The sequence below is a fragment of the Vanellus vanellus genome (assembly GCF_965231255.1).
Source record: "Vanellus vanellus genome assembly, chromosome: 4".
In the NCBI taxonomy this organism is placed as follows: Eukaryota; Metazoa; Chordata; class Aves; order Charadriiformes; family Charadriidae; genus Vanellus; species Vanellus vanellus.
In genome coordinates this window covers 69344984-69371636 of record NC_138909.1, presented here as the reverse complement: position 1 = coordinate 69371636, position 26653 = coordinate 69344984, and the positions used below count along the sequence as shown (strand labels likewise).

Genomic DNA, 26653 nt, shown 5'->3' with positions numbered 1-26653 from the left:
ACGGCAGAACTTGCACACACACATGGATTCACACAAATTCTATGTGCATGTATTTCTTGGGTAAAATTTCCTGCAAAATGAAAGAAAAAATCTCTCCCATTAATCCTTAACCTATTAATATTATCCCAAATACAGAACTCATACCTGTTCTGAAAAAGCCTTACAACAAAAATTTGTATGCCTTTCAAGAGGCAAAGATGTAAATAAAAGTAGCAAAGCATTCTAGAAGATATTTCTATTAAAAAAATGTTCTGATTGCTTACTGGAAACACTTGCCAAAGTACAGATGTTTATATTTAATTGGGGGGGGACAAGGGGGTGTTTGGGGTTTTTTGTTGTTGTTTTGGCTTTCTTTACACAGGTATTTCTAGATGCTGATGCAACACCACCAACAACAGAGTAACTTTCGCACTCTCAGACTTTCCAGTTAGGCAATTACTGCTGTAGTATAAGCATTCACTTTGATGTTAAAAATACATTTAAAATGTCTCACAGAGAATCATATTTTCTACAAGGACATCACCAAATTTAATACAGACAGAATGAAGACACATCACTATTAGACACCTGTAAAGTGAAACGGTACTCACTTTGCTCCATTTAAACAGCAAGAAATACTATTAATCCAGTAGATGTTGAAAAAAGTATGGGCATTTCCTGCAGAATTACAGTATTAGCTATGTATAAGTAGAGATTGAACTACAGCGTTGTATTTTTCAGTTTAATAGATCACAGTAAGTCTGCAAAATTACCAAGCACACCTCTGGTCTTAACGCACAGTCCTTTATATACAACTTCCATCAATATCATGAGAAGTTTAGAATGCAATAAGGACAATAGAACTGGTCAACCCATCACAAAACAACCACTAAAAAAGACTACTCAGACTTTTGAAGAAACTTGGAGATATTTAGCACTCAGCTGTAACTGGATTTGGAATATCAATAGTTGCTGTGTTCCCACCTCCACTGTGCTCTTCTGAAGGGTTGAGCGCAAAGTTCTGAATCACAAAATAACTTCGTACAAAGTATTACATTTTAAAAGCACAGAATCCACAGCAATTAAAATGTGTGAGGGTCAAAAGACATAGACTGGGTATACTGAGAAGACAGTTATATTTAAAAATTGTACCTTAATTTCCCTTTAAAACATCATATAGTGCTCAGCAAAATTCTTAATATACAATTCTGAGACTTCAGATCCCATATCTTCTTTTTGCAGGTTCAAAAAAGGATCCATTCCACACAAAAAATTTTCTTGGAAACATACTGACAAAACCACGTGCTGTAAATTGAGACCATTTCTAATAAAATATCGTCCTTTAAAACAGATTACAAAATACTATTGCAGATGTTCAAAAAGTTTTTAGCTGTAATCCAACACCTCAGTTTCTATATTCTTCTTCTCTTCTTGACAACCCTTCAATTCAGCATGACTTTCAGGCAGCCTGGTTTTATTTCTGTGAACCTGTGAAACAAGGAAAGAGGAAGCTTCAACATGAAAGCTATGTGCAATGCCATCTCTTTCAACCCTCATCAAACATATGGAAAGTGATAAGGCTCTCAGTTGAGTATGTGTGCTTGTGAGAGTCAGAAAATCAGCATCATGTCCTCTGGATGTGACAGTGAAGGAGGATTTTACAGGGTCTGGAGAAGTGAAGAGCTGGAAACAGCAAGAAATAAGAGGAAGACTTAAAAAAAAAAAAAAAAAACAAAAAAAAAAAAACACAAAACTGCCCAATATTCTTGGTTATGTTCGTTCTGCCCCTCTTTTCCTGCTCCCTTTTCATTCCCTCTTCTTTCAAAACAGATTTTCTCCCTTGCCTTCTGTAGAAAGTAAGAAGGAAATGGGAAGGGAAGCCTTTGCTATTTCTGAGTCCCATGTTCACAGTCACCTTCATACAGTGCTGTAAAGAAAAAGCAGCAAACACTGATGCCAGCCCAGACCTGCTAAATTTCTGTCCCACATAAGAAGCTGAGCACTAAAGCAGGTATTGGAGACCTATAAAAAGCAGGATTAAAAAAACTTTTTTGCAGTAAACCTAGCAACCTTGAATGGAAATACGCAATTAGACTATGTTAGATAAGTTTAATTCATAGTGTTTTCATTTACCGCAGAGGAAAGGATCTAACATGTAATAGGTGCCCTCTATAACATGGTTTTGTGTCACACCATTGCACTGGATTTATGAAGCAGCAGATCTACTTTAATCTGAAACAGGAGACCTGCCTTAATCTGTTTAGTAGTTTAACAGTAGTCTAAAACTAACTTCAACTTTCAGTTAGTTAAATGTGGGTTAAGAAAAAAAAAAATGTATCAGTAACAAAAATCTAAACTCACCTGAAGTTGTGGCTTGTGAGGTATCTGATAGCTGCTGGTCTGATGCGAGCAACTCCTCCCTGACTATGGCTTCCTCTTCCCGTGATAACACAGAGATATGGTTTACCACCAGTCTGCTGGTACTCTGTAACAGCAGGGATTGTAACGGTTAATTTCCCTCAACAGAGACTTGGCACTCAGTATAACTTTTCCATCCATTCCTCTGAAAATGCTCACTAGCGATTTAGAACTTTGCTTTCCCATGCTAACTATGTATCTTTCACATAAACGTAGCCATTTTTCCCCTTGTACGAGAGAGGTATTCTGAAAAAATATAGGCGAGCTTTTAAAATCTGGATTGCTTGCAGTATGCATGTTGCGATCATCAAAAATTGTTCTAGTTTCATAGCACCAGTACTGTTTCTATCATTTAATCTTCAATTGGAATTTACATCCTTTTATGTAAATTAAAATCGCAAAATTAAAAGAAGTGGGTGTGATTTAGATAATTTTGAAGTGACACCTATCTATTGTTTCACATTTTATCTTAAATTCACGTGAATAAAAGAAAGGAAGAAGGAGGAAAATATAAATCCACACAGTTTTTGACATTTAAGTCACACTTATTTGGACTAACTTCTATGTTGGAGCCTGTGAATCAACAGATCAACACATCACATGAGCTTTATTAGGGCATCTAGCCCTGATGACAAAAAAAATTGCTCTTCTAGCAGAGATCACAGCAACCTAAATTGATGAAGAGCTTGAAAAAGAAGAAAAATATGAATTGCAGTAGATTGTCACAACAAGCCAAGTTTTGCCAATTCAGGATTATCAGTTCACACAACATCTTTCCTCAACTACCCTCTCTCTCTCTCACTTAACTTTATTTGAGGTTCATATTAGTTTACTGATAATTCTGCCAGCACTTCGTGCCTGGTATTGATCCCTTCCCATGTGTGCATACTGAGATGAACATTTTTAGATTTAGGTGAATGGGCTGAACAGATAGCCACTACCATCATTCCTGTGCAGCTCAGGAAATTTAGATCTAAAAAGCATTAGGTTACAGCTTAAAGTATACAAACGTCATTTTAGGAATAGCACAAGACAATGCAATTAAGTTATCTCTGATGTATATTGAAAGAAAAGGATTACCTAAGGCCCCACTGAACACTTGTTTCTACTGTGTGGACTAGCTGTTTCAAAAAATTAGGTTTGTGCAGTAGTACCTTGCATAAGAAATATTTCTTATAAAAGCATTCCCAGTGTGCTTAATTTTATAGGGTAAACTAATAATGCAGAAAATGTATCTTTTTACAGCAAGAACATTCATAAAGTACTCCAACACTCCACTGGGAGAAAAAACAAGCCCTCAAGCAAAACTGCACAAAACGACATTTATGGAAGCAGCAATATTCTGATCTCAAGAGGTCCTGCTGACAAATCGATATGGAAGTTACTGAAAGATAGCTCAAATCACACACTTTCATGTAAAAGTTGAAGAAAATATAATCATTGTGGTTAGAATTCCAACGTAACGATTTTTCTTTAAAGATTAAAAAAGTAACATAGTTCTGACAAAGCAATACAAACATGACCACAAATGTCTGTGTTACCACCTCTGTTAAAAATGCCAGGAAGGATAGATCAAATCTTCAATAAAAAAATAAAAGTAAAGGATAAAATAGAAGGAAAATTAAGATGTACAAAGAAGCATGGGGTATGGGGGAGCACGGACGAGACAGGACAGGACAAAACAGAGAGCAAAAAGAATCATCGCCATGTCAAAGAAAAACAACTCCATGGGGGAACTCTGAAAATAAAAGAACACAAAAGCTGATTGGTTTTACATGTTATTACATTACATTCATTCCCTCTGATATTGCCATATATCATGATTTATTAGTAGAAAATGAGGAGAATAACTTTTAGGTGGCAGGAACCGTTAAGCTTATTCCTACCTTCACTTTTTTCCTGCAGCACTCTGGACAAATGATTCACAGCTTCATCCACGTGGAGACCATGCAGATCCAACACATTCATAGGCAGCAAGGAAGTATTTACTTTCTCAAAAATTTGCACAGCAGCAGCATGGTTGGCTTCTTTCATCTTCTGGTCATGAAGACGACCCTTTATTCATAAGCACAGCAACTATTACACACTGAGACATAATTTAAGCTCCACACTGGTCGCTGGGTACAAAATGACAGTACTGGCAGGGTGCTTTTAGCTCACAGTTTGAAGCAGTAAAATTTATAATCACAACAGAACTTCTGGAAGAGGCTCAGTGAGACCTACTCACGAGGAGGTTTCATGAAATCTGTTCTTAAGAAACTACTCAAAGCAGGCACAAAGAAAAAATTACAACAAAAGCCTTACAAGAAAGAAAAAAAGCCAGAAAAGGCACAACACCATAAGGTCTTTACATGAGCAAAAAAGTTACACTCCGTGCTGATTTTCAGATTTGTTATCCTAACAATAGATTATTACTTTCTCAAAGTATTTTATGAAAAAATTAATGAAACAATGTCAGAGAAACTGCCCAACAGCCCAGGAAAAACATACTGAGTGTTGTAGCTGAGGTTAATTCTTCTGAACACTTTCCCTAAAAAAATCGGGCAATCCAAGAGCAAATACTTTTTTCTCCCCCCCCCCCCCCCCCCTTTTTTTTTTTTTTCAAATAGTTGCTTATTATCTCTCCTAATATTTTTGACAGATCTTTTATGACTGACAAGCTCAATACAGTCTCTATTGGAATTAGGGTTATTCACATTACACAGTGAACAACTACCAACTATTTCCCTGTGAACCTTGCAGTGTTAATATCTGAGAGGCTGAAGCAACAAATTACATCTGTGAAGGTCTGTAGGCACTGTCTGAAAAGGAATGGAAAACTTAACTCCAGGTATTGGACTGACAAGGGCTCAAGAGAACAGAAGTGACAGACTGTCTTATCCTTTCTTAAAATGGATCATCTGAAGTGCATTAGTGTCAAACCAGAGACACCAGCCCAGTAACTCTCACTTGCAGAGGATTCCCAAGATAGGCTAAGGCCACCAAGCATAAAGTATTTTTCATTAATAAAGGCAGCTTATTTTTGCCTTTTTATTATCTAAAAGAAAGTATGTAATAAATTTCCAGATTGTACTTGTCATTACAGCTAAGAACAAAAGTAAGATAGGACTTGAAATTACATTTCTATTTAAAATGATGCAAACCTTTGTTCAGAATCTCTCCAAACTTCAAGAATGTATAAACTAAGAACATAGAGAGTTCATTATAAAGGCTAATAATCAGTATTTCCTACACGCACAGTAACAATCTAAACATTTAGAGTAATACAATATACCAATTGCATGAAAGCTTTAAGATAATAAGCAAATTCAAGTGATTCATTATTACATTTTTGTTCTGTCATAATGCAATTCATAGTTTAGAATTAAATGCTTCTATAATGTGAATTCTTACTGAATTTTTTATATGCTATTAGATCAGGGAAAAGCTACAGCCTTTGAAGATATTTGTAACAGAACTTTTAAGATGGTCTGAATTAAGTGTGAATGGAAACGTCTCATGAAGGCACCAAGAAACCAACATACAGGAACAGTTACAAGAACAACTGAACTTATAATCAGGAACATGATCAACAACAATGATCAACAGTAACCAACTAGTACCTACCCAGAAGTGTGCTTGAATCAAGACTGTGCTCCAAGGCCATAGCACACAAGACTGATCAGCAACAGATCTACACTCCAAAACCAGACGGATGGCAAAAAGCATGACATACCACACCATGTTTATCCCAACCCAAGACAGACTGTAGCCATAGTCAGAATAAGGAAGCAAAGACAGCAGGCAGAAATCTTGCCCAAGATTTATGGAGGATGAAGCAAACAAGATTATGAGGCAAAAGATCACATCTTAATACATATCTGACTCATCAAAAGTAGAAAAGATATGTCTAAAACCAGTTCATCATCAGTTAAGAGGAACCCAAGGGACGTACGGAGGATTCCAAAATTGATGTTTGCTGTAGTCCACGTCACATGAGTGAACCTGGCCAGACCACACGGACACTAATCTTGGTGCTTACAAGTATGTGGATGTGAGAGTGGAATCTATGAGAAAATGAGCATGTGTGACTAAGCACTAAACGTCATCTTTCATGATGTCTCACACTGAATCTGGTTACATTAGTTTCCTATAGCAGTGTCATTACTAGTGAAAGAGAGTTTACTTGTAAGGTGATTCTCAATATAACACCTACACAGGGAACAGTAATTGAGCAAATTTATCAACTCTAGTAGGCACAGTGTTTTTCTTATCACTTCCAATTCAGTATTTAAGCACCTCTCTAAATTCCAGCAAAACCCACAATATTTACATTTACCTGATGTGCATAAAATGCTGCCACAGGCTTCATACCCATGCGATAGGCCTCCCCAGCCTTTTTCAAACATTCCTGTCTCTTTTGCTGGTGACAAAAAGCTTCTGCTCTTAAATCATCGTATTGTGGATACTCAAATTCTTGAAATATTTCATTCAAAGGATCATCCTCTTCCTTACTTTTTTTTGCCTGTAGGAATTTGCAGTGTTGAAGTATACATTGTAGAGTGTTTTCATTAACATAGCTTTGGATGTTTGTAACTACTGTTTAAAAAAAAAAAAAAAAATACCTTCTTCTCCCGGTTCTTTGCAGCACTGTAGGAAGAAACAATTTCATTTTGCTGAACACCTTCTTGAGCTATAACTGTTTTTACAGGATCTGCCTCCAGAACACAGTTCAGAAACTGTTCAGTTTGTTCTAAAGAGTAGCTGTAAAGGATAAGTAAAATCTGTGACTTTACAAATATGTTAATAACTGCTACATTTATTAAAATGCGTATTACAAATCTTGATATTGTTACAAAAGTAAATGACAGTGGAAATAAAGCATTGAATGTAATTTTCTACCTTATTACAGAAAAGTTTGCAGACTCACTGTACTGCATTACTGGCATCAACACACATGCAGTCTTGGTTGACTGAAACATAATTGAGGGGCACTTGAATACTAAAAGGACAATGAAATACTAAAGTAAATTGCATCCTACCTTAATCAAACAGACATTAGGTTTAGAAGTACACACTGCTTTTTGGGCTGGATAAGTTACTTCATCTTAAATCTTCTCTGGTCAGGGTTAGACAGTATAAACTAGTTTAAAACTAGCTCAGTTTTCTGAAACCATTATGCAGGAAAATCCTTGTATTTCCAGTCAAGCTTTGTTATTAAATTTAATGAAATAGGAATAGGACCATCAGTTGCCATCAGATTTCTAATAAGCCCTCTTTCTTCTTTAGTCTTCTTGCTGTTCAGTAAGCAGACAAGAGGAAGACTGATCAAAAGTAAAGATAGATTTTGGGAAAGGCAACACTATGAAGAGAATTTAGAATGCAAAAACCAAGGGATGGTGAAATGTTTGAGCTATAGAGACAGATGAAGAATTTAAATATCCCACAAGGAAAGGTTTTGATAACAACCTAGACAAGCAGAAAGGCCGACAAGTAGGCATGCAAACTCATATGTAGAGACAGACGTTCAATGGGCCAAGGATGAAAAAAGAAGTTTCTCTTGAAAAAAAGTTCAGTTCTCAGGAACTCGGATTAAAGAAGGTAGCCACATACTCCATAAATATAACGCAGAAAAGAGAAAGAGAATGTCAGCAGGAAGAGATGGAGAGATGGCTCATTCCTTCTGAGCTGCTGTAGTAACCAGGAAAGTACTCACAGCTAACAGCAGGTGATGGTAGTTTTCCTCTTGGGTGGATGCTATTTTATGTGAACCCACTATTACCACCCCCACTAATTTCTCCCACTTGATTTAAGCCTCAGCTCTAGAGCAAATACTCAGGTCCAATGACAGTCAGAGGTCAGTAGCCAGAGACATTCTTCTCCCAATGAGCAAAACTGTCTACTCCCAAAAAAAAAAAGAAACAAGTCTACACACAGACTTTTTCTGCCCTTCTTGCTTGTCAGACAAGGTTGTTTTGCCTCTATTTAGATCTACAAAAAGTGTGCTGGTTTGGAAAAAGCCATTCTTTAGCAGTATCTTAACTCTTAAATATTTAAGACAGTAACTGTGCACTAGAGTGTAACCGAGTACCATTTTTACAAAGAACTTTAAAGATTTCTTACTTGTTGTCCCTGAAGACATCCATTAAGAAATTCTGATTAATAGTTGGAAACATCTCAAAAAGTTGCTTCTCCTTTAGTTTAGCAGCACAGTCTTTTCTAGCCATAGAAGGAACACGATTCTACCCAGAAGACAAAGGAAAAATATTACAAGTTCTTGATTAGAATAAAATAAAAGCCAATCCAACTTTACTGTTATTTGTTAAGATTTAAAAAAATATCTACTCAGTAGGTATGCACTCACAGCAATGACAACATGCCAATATCAGCCTGCCACACTGATTTGATGAGACTAAAGCAGGGACAGGTGAGTTGTGTTATACACCACTGCAGTACTCTGCAGCCTTTTGAAGTGACTCAGCTAGAGCTCCCTTGTAACTTGGACAAAGCAAAATGAGGATTTTTTAGAAGGAACTTAAGTTTGGGAATGCATTCCCTGCTAGTCTATCTAGTCCAATGCTAAGCTTGTGCAAAGTCCACCTCTCTACTTTATATTGAGGGCCTAGGGTTGAAACAACATTTTATTATTAAACAGCATAAACAATTTTGTTTTGTTGTATGTAAAGCTGTACTGTAACAAATATTCATATTTGTGAAGTCATGCTGAGACCAAAACATAATTACAGCCCAGAATAAATCAGACCGATCATTCCAGGACTCAATTTAAAAAAAAAAAAAAAAAAAATGGTCAAAACAAAGTCAAGCTCTATGACACAAACTGAAAATAAAGCTGTGGACATCACAGTCATTATCAGTAAGCCACATGCATGCAGTTCAAAGAAAGCATCCACGAGCCATTCTTTCAAAGTACAGGCTAATCCATCCAACTTTCTATACCAACAGAAACAAAGTTCCTCTTTTTTAAGACAGCTACTTATGAATGACAATTACAAATAAAAATGCCTGTTCAAAGCAACTGCCGGGCAGTAGAGGGCAGCATTATGCACACGCCAACCAGAGGGTATGCTAACTGTGTGGAAGGTACAGAATTGATAAAAAAAAATTTTTTTGGATTACTGTTTTCTGACGAGAAGGTACAGAAACCTGTTTGAGATTAACCTCACATACTTCTTTTAATGTCTCATCTGTTAGGAATGTTGTGGGTTCTCCTTACAAAAAAAAAAAATTAAAATCAATTCAATCCATTTCTAAACAAACAAGGCATAGAGCGAATTAAAAACTTTTTTGATATCACTTTCCCAATAAAAAAGTGTGTGAAATCAGACTGATCTTCAGTTTTAGGTGAGCAATCAAAAAAAATTCAACCAAACAGAAACACTAACCTGTATAGTGAAAGGCACCATGATCTGTTTGTGAAACAATCGAAATATTTTCTTTTAAATGAGATTTATATTTTTCAAATAAACATCTACCACAAGCAAACTCCTGTATCACAATAATCAACAATACTAACTGGCAGACATTTGTCTCAAGAATGCAGGCTGTAATCAGCACCACAAAGATGAGTCACCAGATAAGACACGTTCTGCTTCATTAATAGCAACAAATTTAAACTGCATAAAAAGCTGGTGCTATCCATACCAGGTCTTGTTTCTGCTGCATAGCTATTTCTTCGGAAATTATTTGTCGGAGAGAAACTTTCTGAATCTGAGCGTTCCAGTGATCCATAAAAGGAAAAACATCTGATGTTGCTGGTTTTTTAGTCTGTATGTCATTAGATGAGCCTGAAACCCAGCCCATTTTTTTCTTCTCTATTTTACCATCTGCATTCTCAGATAACAGCATTTCTGAGTCATCTGTATCTATTTGTTGAATCACAGTAGAACCTTCAAAAGCAATAAAAATGAGGTGACAAAACAATTATTAGCTCAATTATTTTGGCTTTGCTTGTATAAATAAGTTTTTCAACCTAGATAGTTTGTGGTTTGTTAAAACAGTATTATTCATGCTAAAACAGAAAACAACACATTGTCTTCACTTTTCTCACTTCTATTTTCCAAAGACGGTCAGATCATCTTTATCTATTTTGTAAAACAAAAGCAAAACCATCAGATTCTCTCACCAAATTTTCAATTGCCAAGACATACCTCAGAGCTGTAAACTACCTTGCATGTAAGTTAATTGGGGAGGTTTGTTCGCTTTCATAGAAGAATTATCGACTCATTTTTACATGTATACCTGCCTTTCCTCTACAACTTAAGGACAGATGCTTAAGAATCTGGTTTTACACTTCCACGAGTTAACGCTAACAGCACTGTTTGGTAATTCGAGAGAAGAGCTTGCACCCACAGTGCACCCCAAGTCTTCATCCAGGTCCCATGCAAGAGTAGTGGGGTTCTGCTGTAGAGGGACGTTTCTTCTGGGAGGTGAATGAAAACTAGATTGCCAGAAATTTTAACACTTTTTGAACAAGGACATATATCCTCCTGCTACAATCACTTCCTCTGACAACAACGCATTAAGTTGTATTCCTGACCTCCTTCCCTCACCAGCAGAAATTTTATTCTGCCAGTAATTCTCTAGCCGCACCTTTTCTTACCACAGAGATTACAGAAGTCCTACCAAACAGCTGCCTGATCCAGCCAGAGCTTCTCTTTAAGATCTATGAAGTACACAAAATTATAAGCTTTTTGCCTGCACCTACCTGGGACTAGTGATCCTGCTTATAATTAACTTATTCTTATTTTTCCTCCACACCTCCATAAGAAAATGGTAAATAGAACAAAGGCAAATAAATAAAAGCTTAGCTTAATAAATGAATACATCATTTTTCAACAGACAGAATATTTGCAACCTTACTGAAGTTTCAAATAATTAAAGAGAATTAAGTATTTTTACAATTAAAAGGAATATAGAACATACCTTCTGCAGACAACTTACATGATTCATCTCTCCTCTGACGCTCCTAAATAAAAATAGTAAAACCATGAATGTAACCTATAAATTTTGCAGTGAAACTTCGCAAGTGTTAGCTTCTAAGTAAACTAGCTTCAAAAATAATGTCTCACATATTTATCAAAGATCGGATATTTTAAAAGAAATATATTTAAGAATAATAATTACAATGTGAAGTTTAAAAGCTAGAACTATCTTTCTGAAAACACATCAAACCAGAGGAACATGCCTCACTGCTAAGACTTTATAACCTCAATTAAATAAACCAAACAAAAATTTTCCCAAAAGGTGTTCTGAGTTTCATTAGGCTATGAACAGAGGTTAGAGGACTCTTCTGAACTAATGTACATAGAGATATTTTGTATACATAATTATTCATAAAAGAAGTCTTACACATCAAAAAGACAGCAATGACTTTTGGCCAGTGGAATTTTTGATCAATCTTGTAGTAAAATTGTGCATTATGATCCTTCTTTTTTTAAGAATCTTGGTTTAATGATGAGGCACTCATGACATGCAGTTTCTTCATCTCTTGAATTGTCTTTCAACAGCTCTGATGATTATGACATGCTGATACACGGCACATATTTTACAAACTACTATTGCATTTTATCATTGTTCTCGCAAAGATACTTCTATTTTACACATTTCGACCAACACATAAGGAGACAAATGGTCTGACAAAGCACAAGTATGCATATCACAAGCAAGAAATCTACTAACCAGAATAGATTCTTTCCATTTTTCATGAATCACTCTTGCCAAATTCAGATCAATGTGAACCACACAATCCTCAACAGTTAGTGATCCTTATGGAAGGAAGAAAATATATTCATTAAAGCATTCTATAAGAACTTGTCTAAGCAATTAAAGTACAGTAGCCCAGACTTATTAATTTGAATTCTGGAGATTCTGCACAAACTGTTACGCCTGAAAAAAACTTCAGCAACTGCCAAGTGGGGAAAAAAAAAAAAAGAAAAAAGCATTCCACACAGAATTCATTATCTTATATTCAAAAACTCAGAAAGGGTAGGAAAAAACAAGTTAACATTAATTGTATCTTGTTGAAATATGACTACCCAAACAACTACATTTTTCTCCTTTTTTCCAGAACCTTCTAGAACTAGCAGAACAAAGCCACCGTTAATTTACAAGCAGAGTTTCATTCTTGAAACTGTGATTCCCCCTATTCCACAGGCAAATGCTTTTATGTGACAACATACTCGCCACTGCCCAAAAGCAGTCACATCTCTCCTTTCCACCACACAAGCTCAGAGAAGCAAATTCCAAGTATCCCCTCTAACTCTAAAAGAAACAGCAGGAACTATCATGGTATCATCATGATACATCTTTTCCCTAAAAGATCTTTCTGATATTATTTCTCACCCTTTCAAAAATAAAAGGGCAAGAAGCACACATGTATCAAATAAAAAGGCAGTATTGTGTGTGTATTCCACACACAATAAAACACCTTTCTGCTATCAAAACCAAACTTTTTTTTTTTGAGGAGGAGGAAGACATGGAAAGCGAAGAGGCCAGCAGTCAAACCCACCAATAAATCAGGTATCCAGATTTTCACATCAAGTAATCTTCAGCAGAAAAGAGAACAAAGGGGAAAAAAAAGAAAAAAGAAAACAAACAAGCTATATATTCATTGTGTTTTCTTTTCTTCCTTTTTCTATCAGTCTTTAACTTTCGTGATGCATGTTCAGCTGCTTACAGCTTCCTTCATCATAATGTCTCAGCAAACTGGTCTGTTTTCATCTTTGAAGTATAGCCACACTTTATCTTCTCGCTAAACCATTCATCTTCTCCTTCCCCAATTTTACTGGTGCCTAAAGCTTTTTTTCTTTCTTTTTTCCTAACCAGCCATAATTTACATCATCATCATCATCTTAATATTCCTTCAGAGTCTGAATGTAGGCTCAAAGGCCTGTTGCTCAAAATGCAAATAAGCCAATATATTGTCTTACGCTTTTAAAGTACGCACATATACAAAAAGACAAAGGCAGAAGGTAGCACTACTGCATTTGTATTTTTTTGCCACACTTAGTTCAGTTCCATTTTTAGATTAACAACAACAACCAACAGTATCACAAAGAATTGTGCAAATCCGTTCCCTAAAAATCAAGTACGAAGCAAAAAAGCACAAAGAAAGAAAGGTTTTCTTACCCAAACTGAATTTTTTCATAAAAGTATGGATATAATTATTTTCATACCTGCCTCAATGCCAACAGGCCCAAATATTTCTTTCAATTGGAGTGCCAGTTCAGGAGGTAATGTTAGTTCTAGGCAATCTATATTGAAGGCTGCGCGTGATACTGGTATAGGGTTTTGTATCTTGGCTTTAGTTTCATCCTCGCTTGGAGTCGAAATTTCTTCTTTACCACATTTCTCCCTGGAACTCCCCTGGGTTTCTTTATCTGTCTCCAGTTCTTTATCACTCCTAGAACCCATCAGAGGTGCATGATCCATTTCCAGTAACGAAGCAGTCACTTTGGAATTCTCTGCATTGCTTTCTGAAGGGTTACTGTCACTTTTGTTATTGAGTTCAAATTTCAAATTGGTGGAAGTTGTGTTAGGACCACGAGGCAAAGCCATGGGCACACATAAACCTGCATCAAGTTGTGAAACTGATGGCTTATTTATAGTTTCTTCAACAGGACTCTCAGACTCTACCTCCTGCTTTCCTGAATCGGATTGCTCAACGATACCTGCTGCTGAGCTGCCTGCATCAATTCTAGGGGCTGCATCTCCAGAATTTTTCAGTTGCACCAAATCGTTCAATGAGGTAACAGTCAACAAGTCAGACACAGCAGCATCTGTCCCAGTTGCCTTGGTAGCCCTACTTTCTGCAATGCTGAGTGGTGAGTTCTTGTCCCCTGAAGGCTCAGAGATATCACTAGCCCCAATTATTTGCAGTGTTTGTTCGCAGTCTTTGAGATTCTCACTATAGTTTGTACTTGCCTTGAAATCAAGGTCTGCAACAACTGGCTCAGCTTCTCTTACTTGAAAGCATTCAGTATCGACATCTTTGCATAACTTTTCATCAGAGTCTAACAGCAGACCTGTGGCCCAGTCTATGTCTTTGTTACATCTTTCATACAGATCTTTCAGCGCTTCATATGAAACAGACTCAAAGAGCTTACACAGCATATTTAGCTTCTCAGACTCATCAATATTGATAAGTTCACTTTCTTCCACAAATGTACTTTTATCATACATAACTCGATAGGGTATTTTTTCCTGAGAATCTGAGGCATTATCTACATCTTTGGGTTTGAAGCCGTCTAGTCTGCCATGCAATACTTTGGTAGTCTCAGGAAAAAGCATGTTCTTTTCTAATCTCCACAGGAGAGCAAAATCCTGTGATTCAGTCTGTGAATGGCTACTTTTTTGTCTACATGAGCATGTGTCATATTTCTCTTCTGCTGTGTTAAGCATAGACAGGTGTTCCTCTTCTTTGGGATGGGGCAAATTATTGTTTGTAAAAGTGAGGGCTAATTTGTGATGTTTCCTCATTCTCTTATTTTGCTGGGGTTTTTTCTCACCTACCGTTTCACTAGCCACTGTTTCAGGTTGGTGCACATGCAAACTCTTTGTATCCGGTTGCTCTGCATTGTTTACAGGTGTCCCACGAAGCACATCTACAGTCTCAAGAGCATTTCTATTAACTTCCTGTTCAGTATTTCTACCTTCATCGGACTGATTTAGACTTGTCTTTCTCATTCTCCTTGACCTTTGTTGTCTCTGTTCTAATGAGCCTGAGACAGGCCAATGTCCTATTATTTGTAATTCTGGTGTAACTTTATCTGAACTAACAGAGGAACAGCTAGAGGCTAGATTTTCTTCCTTGTGTCCTTTTTCAACAGTACAGGTCCCACACAGTCCTGCTTGCTCTTCACCTAACCCAGGATGCTGCTGACTGGGAGTTTTACCTTCCCTATCGCTCTTCAAAGAAGATTTTTCTAGTCTTCTGGCTCTTTTGACTCTTTGTCCCATTGTTTGTTCTACAGGCCAGTCACCTACAAAGTTTAGTAGTTCTGGTTTTCCTGACATGTCAAAAGCTGAACTGCTTGGTTCTACTGTGTTACTACTTTGTGTTGATTTTGGTTCGGTACATATTTCACCAGATTGCTCAACTTCAGTTTGAACTTTACAAATGTCGTTATCACGGTGTTCCTCAACCTCCCCTGTATGCAAGCACACAGTCTCTTCAGTTGTGGTCACATCAAGTTCATCCATTTCTGTTTCAGTATTTTTTTCACCCTTTTCTTCTTTTTTCTCCAAGGGCACTTCTTTTTCTACACAATCTGATAAATAAACATCCAAGTTATCTTGAACAGTGCTGTTCTCAGAATCATGTTCCACTGAGTTATTTTTCATTTCTTTTTCCTCTGTCTGAAAATGTTCAGGATCATGGTTACTTTCTAATGTTAGAGAAGTACTGGGAAAAGTTTTATCATCTTCAGCTAATTCAAGAGGTTCCACATCAGAAGCAAAAGATTTTTCTTCCTTTACATCAGCATGTGCCTCTCTCTTTCTGGAAGACAAATTGGAATGAAAGGTAAACCCATTTCAAACCTTTTTTAAGCACTTGTCCATGTTTTAAATTTTGGCTTGGCTACTTAATATTTTCAAATCACAGACCAGAAACCACCTTTTAGGACACTAATCATCCAGCTGGAGAACTCCAGTGAGAGGAAAACAAATTTATGACAACTTAGCCCTAATCTCAACACTGCTTTATAAAAAAGAAGGAGCTAAGAATAGCAGAACTTTCCTTGGTAAGTATCCCTTTTTTACTTCAGCATGGGGCTAAGAATACTTTCTCTGAACTCTATCTTCCCTCATTCCCAGCACTCAGTTATGTACTGAAAGCACTCTGCTGCCAGACATTTCCTCCTTCAGATCAGCAAACCTGGTAAACATGCTTTTATTTAATGACTGTTGGTCTCTCCTGATAGCTCAATGCTAAAATAAGTCTAAAAGTTAACTAGGAGAGGTTATGCCGTTTCTTGTCACACCATTTTTCACAGTCAACTACATTCCATTAATTAGCAGTGCCCCTTCATTTCAAATACATTAAGCATGCAAAATCCAAATGAAATAATAACTACAATAAAATCTGATTTCCTCTGCATTATTATAATGCATATACAGCATTATTCAGATTAATCACTACAAAATAGTCATGTATACAACCAACATAAATCTAGACAAGTCTAGATTAAATACACTCAAGAGTACTTGTTACTACTGCACAAAGGATCCACCTACTACCACAAAGACATCATCCAATACCAACATACAGACACAGAAATAGTAGTTTGCTCATATCTGGTACTACATTCTTCTGAAAAACATTTTATAGATTTCAAGTGTTTTGTATCTACAACATACATCCAACAACACATTTCTAAGATAAGAGAAAGTCAATCAAGATTGGCTTATTGAAAAGTAACACACAGCCATACTGGGAGGTTTTCCAAAAGCACCGGAAAGTTGACCAGATCCCTTGACTATTCATTTCTAGGAATCCTGAAATTCTTAAAAACTAAGAAAACTATGTAGTGTATTACCTTTTATTATTTAACCATTTTTTAATGCATTCAATGTTCAACAGCATTATCCATGTTCCATTGCTATGAAGTTTAAATTTTTAGCCTTTTATTTGAGACTACAAAGCTAGTAAAACAATCTAACCCATGGCTTTCCTCCTGCCAAGGATCTTCACTCCAGCCAGCAGCTTCCGATTTGTCTGGGACTGAAGAATCCAGTACTGAACTAACAGTAAGGCAGCGTTCATACCGTTCCAACATTCTTTTGATCTTTTCTTTAGATACACCATGAATGTTTCGCCTACAAATAAAAAAAAAATTGAAAAAGAAACATTTCAGATTTGTACACTACAATGAGAGAAAAGAATAATTTAATTTAATGATAATAAGTTTACAGCAAGACTAACCAGAGAATTCAGGGGGCCAGGGCAAAAGCTGTGAAAAAGCAATTCTTTCTCTATCAGTGCACTAAGGCATTCCAAACAGGGTATCTCAGAAAAATCGCTGCTCCATTTGAGTTCTCCACCCCACCTGGTGGCCCTGTTCTGCAATAAGATGTTTTGCTTAATACTAAAAATCTAAAACTGTACCAATAATGCATCTTCTTCAAATAAGTATCAGAAACACACCATATCAAATCCTAACAGTGATGTAGGATATTAAACTGGGTATGGAAGATTTCTGAATTCAGTCTTCCTTCTCTGGTTTTGCTAAACTAAGAACTCCTTGAGCCTTGAGGAAAACCTATTCACTTATTATTTTGGACACCCTTTGGTTAGAAATTGTCACTGACTCTGTTAAACACCAACTAGCAATATGCTCTGCAGCAGTTCCACCTAGAACAAGTGAATCCTGCCAAGGACGGCAAAACAGAAACTGAAGGTACAGAAGAAGCATGCAAATCCAGATGACAACAGATATTATTAAATCATAAAATAACTTACATCGAAAGGGACCTCTGGAGGTCAGACAGTCCAACCTCCTACTCAGAGGAGGTACAGCTAGATCAGGTTGCCCAGAGCTTTGTCTTGTCAAATTTTGAATATCCCCAATGACTGAAAGTCTACAAGCTCGCTGGGCAAACCCTTTCAGGGCCTGACCACCCCTAAAGTAAGTTTTGGGGTTTTTTCCTTTATGTAATCAAAATTTCCAAAGTTCCAACTTGCTTATGTTTGTTTCGTCCTATCCCTGCACCATTCTCAGAAGTCTTCTCTATAACCTCCCAAAAGGTAGCTGAAGATAACAATAGTATCCTTCCTTAACGTTCTCTTCTAAAGGCTGAACAAACTACTCTTGCTCAATTCGGTATCATCTGCAAATCTGCAGAGAGCTCACTCTGTCCCAACATCCAAGTCATAAAAAGGTCATTAAATAGTAGTGGCCCTAGTATTCAACCTAGAGGCACATCAGCCTCTTCTTGGACTTTGCACCACTGATCATACCCTTTGAACCTGTCACCCAGCCAATTTTTTGGCTACCTTATTATTCACTGACATAGGGTTTACATAGGCCTTGCCTATTTTGGCTCTGAGTAATGGCTCTATGACTGTGCAGAAGGTCCTGCTAAAGAAGAGGTAAACAACAATGGTGATGCACAGGGGTTTGTCCCTCTCAGGCCACGAGGTGCTGATTGCCTTAAACCCAGAGACATCAGAAACATTTGAAGTAAGGCAACAGACCAGCTGGATGCAAAACCAGCCCCAACCTGACATAATTTTTGCAACTTCAGGAACAGAAAGGAGCAGTCACTGTACCTTAAACACCAAAGAACTGCAATCGTAAAAACATTACGTAATATCTACTGCTAATAGTATCTTTTGTATGTAATTAGAATAAAGTGACAGGAAAAGAATCTTAATACATATAAAATCTCACAAATGTAAACATTGTAAGAAAAAATATTAAAAAGCTACTTATTACTCAAAAACCTTGACTAACATCTTGCTACTTCACCAGCCACTGTACTAAGCGATACCTTTTTAAAAATCATAGTTCATAGACTATGAAAGATATACAATCTAATATGAAGTTTTCCTTTACATTCTTACCTTTCAAGTTCTTTTGGTTTAAACTTCCACCAAGTGTCTGGTTCTCGGAACACGACTTTGTATTTGAACTGCTGAGCCTGAATAAAACAGGTATAAAACATAACAAGCCACGTTACCCATTTCTTATTTCTATGAAAAAGCACACATATAGCCTGCTTCTTTAAAGATATTTTTTTGTATTTTTTTAAAACAGTTAAACATTTGGAATAACATACTTTTGTTCAGTGTTTCACTTCTGATTATATAAATGGAGATTTTTAAAAACATGTATATGCATCTCTTACTGCAAAATTAAATGTGTGCCATGATCACAGAAAAAAAAAAAATCACTATTTTACATCACCCCTTTAAATGTTTGGCTTCTAAGCCAAGATTGCAGAACAACTCCGCTTTCCAGGTATAATATGCTTACGTCTACACAGCCTCTCCAAGACAGAGAAAAGCTCACTGCTTACATTCAGAGCTGACCAGATGCAAGTCAGTTCCAAAACAAGCAATTCAGTTACATTAGCACAGCTATTCTGGGCAGCCTTCCTGCTATATGAGAAACTTGAGCATGCTGCAAGTAAATGGTCCTTATACGGTCTAGTCTCATCATGACAGAAAAGAAGCCCAAATTCTGATCAGAGGAAACACTGTGAGCAACTGTGACGTTTCTCCTCATTCCTGTTTTCAAAAAAAATTCTTACCATCTTACTAAACCCTGCACTTCCTGGAAGAACTTTTTTTGTATCTTTATTTCGATATACAGCAAAATCAAGACATTTTTTTTTAAATGAAAGAACTGTTAATCTGACAATTGTTAATAAATTCAAGGATAATAAAATAAAACTTTTATGAATAAAAATTATCTGCATTAAGTCCCACCATTCACTAATCTATTACCACATGCAGCATATGTAGAGTATCTGCCCAAAAGCAGTCAGTTCTACGTACTACACTCTGATGTGCTTCTATACCATGGTACGAGATATCCCAGATCTACTTTACAATATTTCTTCCAATATATTATTTGTTAATCAGAACCAATTTTATTAAATAATGCAGGTCCATAAGAATAATAAAAAAAAACATTAAAACTACCAACCAAAATGACAAATGATCAACAGCAAAATAAGAGCTAGAGTCTAAAAGTGCTGATGCCCATTTAGAATCGATTAAGCAAAAAGGTAAGAAGCTCCAGAAAACTGGAGTATGAGAAATCTATAAGAGTTCTCAGAGTTATTTAAAGCATTAAAGATAACTTTTGAAGTTAAACGTAGTACTAAAAAAAGCTGATCCTTTTAGTCACTAAATAAAAGCACTGCACTACTAACATAAAATAGTGCAGGTGCATTATTTTTATTACATCACTTTAATAAAAATTATTGCATAACTGCAAACTAAATCTGCATAACTTCAAGCAAGCTAGCAACATTTGATAACTCTAGCCCTCCAACTTGTCAGCTGGTATCTGCCTCTAGGTCATATTTAGGATGAAACTGAGACTGAGTTTTCAAGTTTCATCGAGCATCAAGCATCACTCATTAGTTAGTGCTGATTGTATTTTAGAAGTAGCTTAGAATTTTACTGATCATATAAAAGTGGAACGAAATTCAGTTTCCTCAACAATATTTATTTTTGCTCCCAAGTGCAAAGCACTTGGCTTAGTCACTTGGAAACTAGGCCAGGTCAATACTCAGATGTGCACAGAATATGACACTGAGTAATACGATTCCGTGTAACACTTTTCTTTGACTCCAGACATCTTGTGGAATAACAGCTAGGCTGAGAAAGACAATTTTATTTTAAAACATATGTTGTTGCCATACTGGTCAATAATCCCTTTTCCCATCAATCAAATTGCAATACTAACCAAAGTAACATAAGGCTTCATCTCCCATGCTTGTATGTTTGTGTTGTCTATTATTATAGGAGAGATTCTCATTTCAAACGCTTCTTTGGCTGAAAGACACATGTGTACAAGGGAATGTGATTAGTTAATTTTGTTATAATAGGGTGGACATGTAACATTTATACTAATTCCCTATATTTGTAATATTTTTTTCAGTTGATAATCCATAATGATTAACCACTGTGTAAAGAACTCTTGCCACAGCTTGATCTGTTTCAGGGCCCTCTTTTATTTTAGAAATCCCCCCCTCACATGTCAAGCTACTGAGATATGGCATTATTCTTTTGAATTAACATATGTATGATGATCAAGGAATGAAAATGTAGATGTAAAACACACCAAGATGACTAATCAAACTACAGAAATCTACATGATCACCTTAAAGTGGACTTCTTTGTTGCATACAAAATTCTTGGCTTTATAACAGTCTTAAGATTAGTCCACTCTGTAAACTGTATAAAATATGAAAGATCAAAAGAATTATTGTAATTCAATACCCAGTAATTAAATGTTTAGAATCACTAGCTTTGAGATACAGCACCATGTTTTGTAGTGTCTGAACAATAAAAGTTATTGTTGAATCACACATTTCTTATTAACCCATTTCTCCACTGATTAGAAATTTGATAGTAGAAAAGTGATCATGGATCAAATTTAGCAAATAAAAGTTTAAAGAGTTGTTCTATGGCGAGCTAAGCGAGAGCCACTATCAAAAAATACACCAATTATGGAGAAAAATAATTCATTCTGTCATGCTCTTATAATTTTGTTTTAAGTTTGCCAAGAATTTAGTGCTCAAGAGAAAAAATAATAAGAGCAGAAAAATATCTGTGTAAGCGTTATTTGTATCATCATCCTCATTACTTATTGCATATGTATATATAATGGCTTATCTCAGAAGAAATATTTCAGGGAGATGGTACCGATTACCACTCCAGAAACGGAACACAACCCAAAATACATACCATGGTGAAATCTGAGGACAAAACAATCTTTTGACAAAGACACTGGCATTTTTAATTGCAAAACACACAATGGACAGATGACTTCTGAGTTTGTGCTCATATTCTTTTTCCTCACACATATTAAAAAAGACTTCTGTGATGGGATAAATGCTTGTCCTGTGACACAGGCATTACAAGACAGGCAGCTTTTTAAACGGCACACAAGTATTGAACTGTAAACAAGCAAGCTAATCCCTTATTTCTCACCTCGTTTCCTGTTCCAGTCATGTGCTTCCCCTAAGCAATCAGGATCATAATGGTATTGTCCATGTTTATGAAAGTAATCATCAGTACTAAGAATGATTCCGCCTGGGTTATCCTCAAGCAAAGTCCTGTGAAAGATCAAGAAGTCAATAGCTTTTTCTCCTTCTCCTCCCTAGCCCCGATACCTGCTGCCATACACATAGGTATTTAGTCTCTTGCACAAAACCAAGATTATTTGGAATGGAAGCAGCAAATTTAGGTAAGGGAAAGATGATCTATAATAATTTCCCTCTATTTCCAAAGGCTGAGGATATCTAGGGGAAAGAGCTGACAGAAGTTCCCTACAAGTCTCATTTCAAAACAACAAGGGAGGTATTTTTCCATCTGCATCTAGTGACGTACTTCACGCTGACAAATACATATACAGTCTTAATTGCACCAAGCATTTCAAGTGCCAGCCAAAGGAGTCTAAGCTTAATCTAGGCATTTGGAGAGTCAGAAGAGAAATCAAGAATGCAACCCAAGAAGTTCCACATGTACAACTCACACAAAAGAATTCCAACAGGGGAATTTCTGCCTATAAAGAGCTGGCATACTTCCATCCACATTATTGGAAGGAAACACACAAAACGAACAGGAACTGGAAGAACACAGCAAACCTAATACTACTGCAATGACCCACTGTTGACATAAGCTCCTTAGGCCAGTGACAGAAGTTAAAACTAACCCCTCCTATTTCAATTTCCACTACAGGTCAAGGAGCTGCAAGCAACTCGGCTCTCTGCAATTAGCGTTACTCATCTTGCTGCATGTACCATGTAGCTGGTAATTAGCATACCTATTTAAAAATGTCAGAAAATTATCTCTGCCTGCACTAAATCCTAGACACAATTAAGCAAGTTCTTTTAGAAGCTCACAATATAGATGTTCTACCTTGCCAAATATGATTTTCCTGATCCTGGAACACCTCTGAGAAGAACAAGTACTTGACCTATAAGGTGCATCTTTTTTTTCATCATGTGACAAACAGGTGGCTGTTGTGCTTGCGAGAGGTTCAATTTTGAGTTTCTATCTTGATTTCCCCATACCTTCAGAGAAGGGTTGCTATCCCAGGCATTTGAAACCACTGGAGAGGGAAAAAAAAGTCCTTTTTCCGAAGTCCTATAGTCTGAAACAGGTCTCCACTGCCCTGGACTGACAGCCACAGGAGTTACAAAGCTGTGACTTCCACTGGATGGATAAAACACAGGAGCCATGAGATTCCAGTGTTGTTGAGGTTGACAGGATGGTGTAGAACAACTTAAGTTATAACCCTGCTGAGTTTGCTGAAAATCTGTAGGTTTTGGTGTTTTGAAACTGGATGTTTCAAGAGAGATGTAGGCCTCTGGAAGACGAGTGCTCTGGGGGCTGTTAAACACAGTCACTACCTCTTCATGCTGTTCCAGGCACCCTGAATTAGGATTTCCAGTAACAGCTACTCCAAGTTCCAGAGGTCTTTGGGAGGACTCACCAGAAGGAGCAGTCACACTCTTTTGACACAAAACAGTATCTTGTGTCTGTTCAGAATTTCCACATGATATTTCTCCGTTAGATTGTTTACAGACTTCTGCAGCTACATCATGTTGAACGTGTATTTCTGAGAAATCAGAATCTTCCAAGATTTCTGCAAAAGTGTCTGATGCAGCTGGTGAGCTTGTCTGGATGCTCAGCTGACTCACTGGTGGCTGAGAACAGCAGAAATTTTCTAAAACCTTATTATTCGTCCCTGTTTGCTGTGGAAAAAGTAGGACATCGCAAGCTGAATCAGATTTTTCCCACTCAGGAAATTCATTAAAGCCATCGTGTCCCACAGAGTGCTTATGTAGTATTTGGTCATTTGCAGAATTAGGCAATTCATCACTTGAGCTGTATCTCTGAAAGGCATTTTCTATCAAGGAATCCAGTTCTTCAGTCAGCTGCACATCAGGTGATAGCACCTTTTCTTTTTTTTCTTCAGAATTACTTTGTTCTGCAGTACTTTCCCCCATTCTTTCATCTGCAATAGATCTTTGCTGATTAACAAGAGCTACTGATGATGCTACTGAATCAAAACCCAAGGTTTTTGAAGATGCTACTCCTTTGGCGTGGGTGGACAGCTCTAGCAGATAATCCATAGCATTTTCTACTGTTGAATAAAAGTAAAGAGAATAAAGCATGGTCAGCTGAACAAACACAAGCTGATGTGAATGCAATTTTTTTACTTGAAGGAGTATTTATCACAACCAAAGAGACAACCGAAAGACAGTTCACCAATTCATCTTTTAAACACACCCTCTGCAACTCCCTTGATCTGTTTCTCATTAAAGGTAAAGGCAGAACTCAATACAGACATATTGCAAAATAACAACTGAATTAGCACAAAAATTACTAAGGAAATAGTGTCTAAAAATTATTCATTTTCACTGGAAAAAATCAGAACTGGGTATTTAAGTGGATACTTACTTCTAACCTATCTCATTTAGTCAAAACAGTGTAAAACGAACTGAAAGACGCTACTGAGGACTGAAGACAAAAGCACACAAAATATGTTCATTATGGCTAGGCTCAGTTGAAAATGTCATACCTAATATAGTCTGAAAAATCCAGTATCTGCATTAATTCTTTGTAAAGCCACTAAATGGAGTATAAGTTGCCTGTGATCAACATGAATAAAATGAAAACCTAGCACAAGTATCATCTGAGCTCTAAAGCTAAGCTTGTTTTCCTGAAAGACAGTGTAGCAAAAAGTCCAAGTCCATTGAAGTGTAACTCTTTCTGCAAACATGTTAAATAAAATCTTCTCTACTATATGAGAGCAACTCATTACTCACATGAAAAGATGCTAATCTTTCAATTTTTAAACTATTGTTAATAGTACATCACAATAATGAACTTAGCATTTTTACTGAATTCTCCAATAAGCTTCTAGACAAATCTGCTATTTTGATAAAGGTAAATCTTATTAAGAGTTCAAAGCATGAATCAGTAACTCCATCAATTTCAATTTTAAAAGGAATAACAATCATAGCAACAAACACACAAGTTACAAACTCCACACAATTTAAGTAAGGTAAAACCAGCAATAAAAGCAGTTCTTTCAATGGCTACCCAGCTTTCATACATATCAAAAAATGCCAAACTCTTGCCTTCTTTGCGAATAGGGTTAGAAAAATCTCAGCTAATCATACCTGATCCTACAAATACAGATTGATTAAAATGCTCCATATATGACTTTTATTCTCCTGCTAAATAACCCCTCAGATGTTGCTATCCAGCATCTCATCCATTATTTTTATTATTAGTGAATGAACCTGTATATAGAAGAATTTCAAAACCACAAAACCATGGGAATGACTGGGCACAGACATGAAAACAGTCTGCCAGGAGATGTGGGTATGTAGCTTGGCAGAACACAGGGAAAGAAACACAGTCCAAGCAAGGCTACAGGGAATTCAACATGACAAACAGAATTTATCCAGCAAAAGATAATCCTCAGTGGAGATGACGAGATGACAGTGCAAAATAGAAAGTAAAGCAAAATCTCAATTCAAGTATTTAAGAAAAAGCAAACACTGCCAGAACCACATACTGTGTACCATTGTCTTAAAAAATTGTGATCTACAACATAAAATACCCTTCCTGCAGAAACAGTTCATGCATCTAGCAGATATGGCACAGAAACTAATTGGAAAAAACAGATTCTCCTCACAACTCTACCACCGCCTGCTCTGTGTCACAGAACAAGCCACTTAAACTGTTCCTCCATTTATGGAGAACACTGCTACTGCAAATTACCAGCCTCACAGAAACGTTGTCAAACTTGGAGAATCTTGCATGGAAAGAGCTATAAAATTTCAAAATATTATGACTCACCTACTCATTAAAAACTAAACTCACAAATACACTTGCAACACCCACACCGACTTTTCTGGAGTCGCCCTAGTTAAGAGCTGTCTGCATATGGAACAAAACTGTAATGCCAACTGTAAATTATTTACCTTTAAAATCACATTCAGACAGAACCATATAAACCACACTAGGATCTAGGTCAGAAAACATCTCTGACATGCAGTTGAAGAGCTCTTCCTTATTGACACTATGCAATGTTTGTGACACTGAGTGTCCTGGGTTCCCTTGGGATACACCAATAGCAGTTCTGTCAGAATTGCCATTCTTCCGAGAAGGACTCCCACCAGTTTTCCTTCTCCGTGGCATTTTATTTTCTAAAAATCAGCTTGGTTTTTGGTTTAGTTTCTTCACATGAGGCTGACAGCACCAAGTTCAGAAATCACAAAAAACCTCTCGTAACTGGGATACACGTAACAGAAATAGCAGACCTGGGAAAAAGAGAACAGAGAAATGTTAATAAAATACACAGTCACATTTCCATGTCTCCTATTTAGATAGCTAAAAGATCAAAGAAAATACATAAGCATCCAGGAAAGCATTTTCTAGAAGGCTGCCTTTCTTCTTTTCAAATAGCTGACAACTAAATAGCAGCCTTATTTTCCAACTAACTAGTTATTGAATCTGCGTCTGGGAGAGAGAACAAACGAAATGGAGTTTAAAAGA

The 26653-nt window shown here is 36.7% G+C and overlaps 1 protein-coding gene across 1 annotated transcript; it reads right to left on the bottom strand.

Moving 5' to 3' along the window:
* Nucleotides 1-26412, bottom strand: N4BP2 (NEDD4 binding protein 2). Its single transcript, XM_082482020.1, has 16 exons — nt 26080-26412; nt 22997-24227; nt 22067-22191; nt 20817-20905; nt 18962-19038; nt 17059-17214; nt 13572-15895; nt 12076-12161; nt 11320-11362; nt 10039-10283; nt 8500-8618; nt 7002-7140; nt 6716-6901; nt 4284-4452; nt 2341-2464; nt 1-1467 (listed from the first exon to the last, which is right to left on the bottom strand). Exons 1-16 carry the CDS (start codon nt 26294-26296, stop codon nt 1422-1424), a joined length of 5376 nt encoding a protein of 1791 aa, XP_082338146.1. The 5' UTR covers nt 26297-26412; the 3' UTR covers nt 1-1421.
* Between the last annotated feature and the right edge of the window lie 241 nt (nt 26413-26653).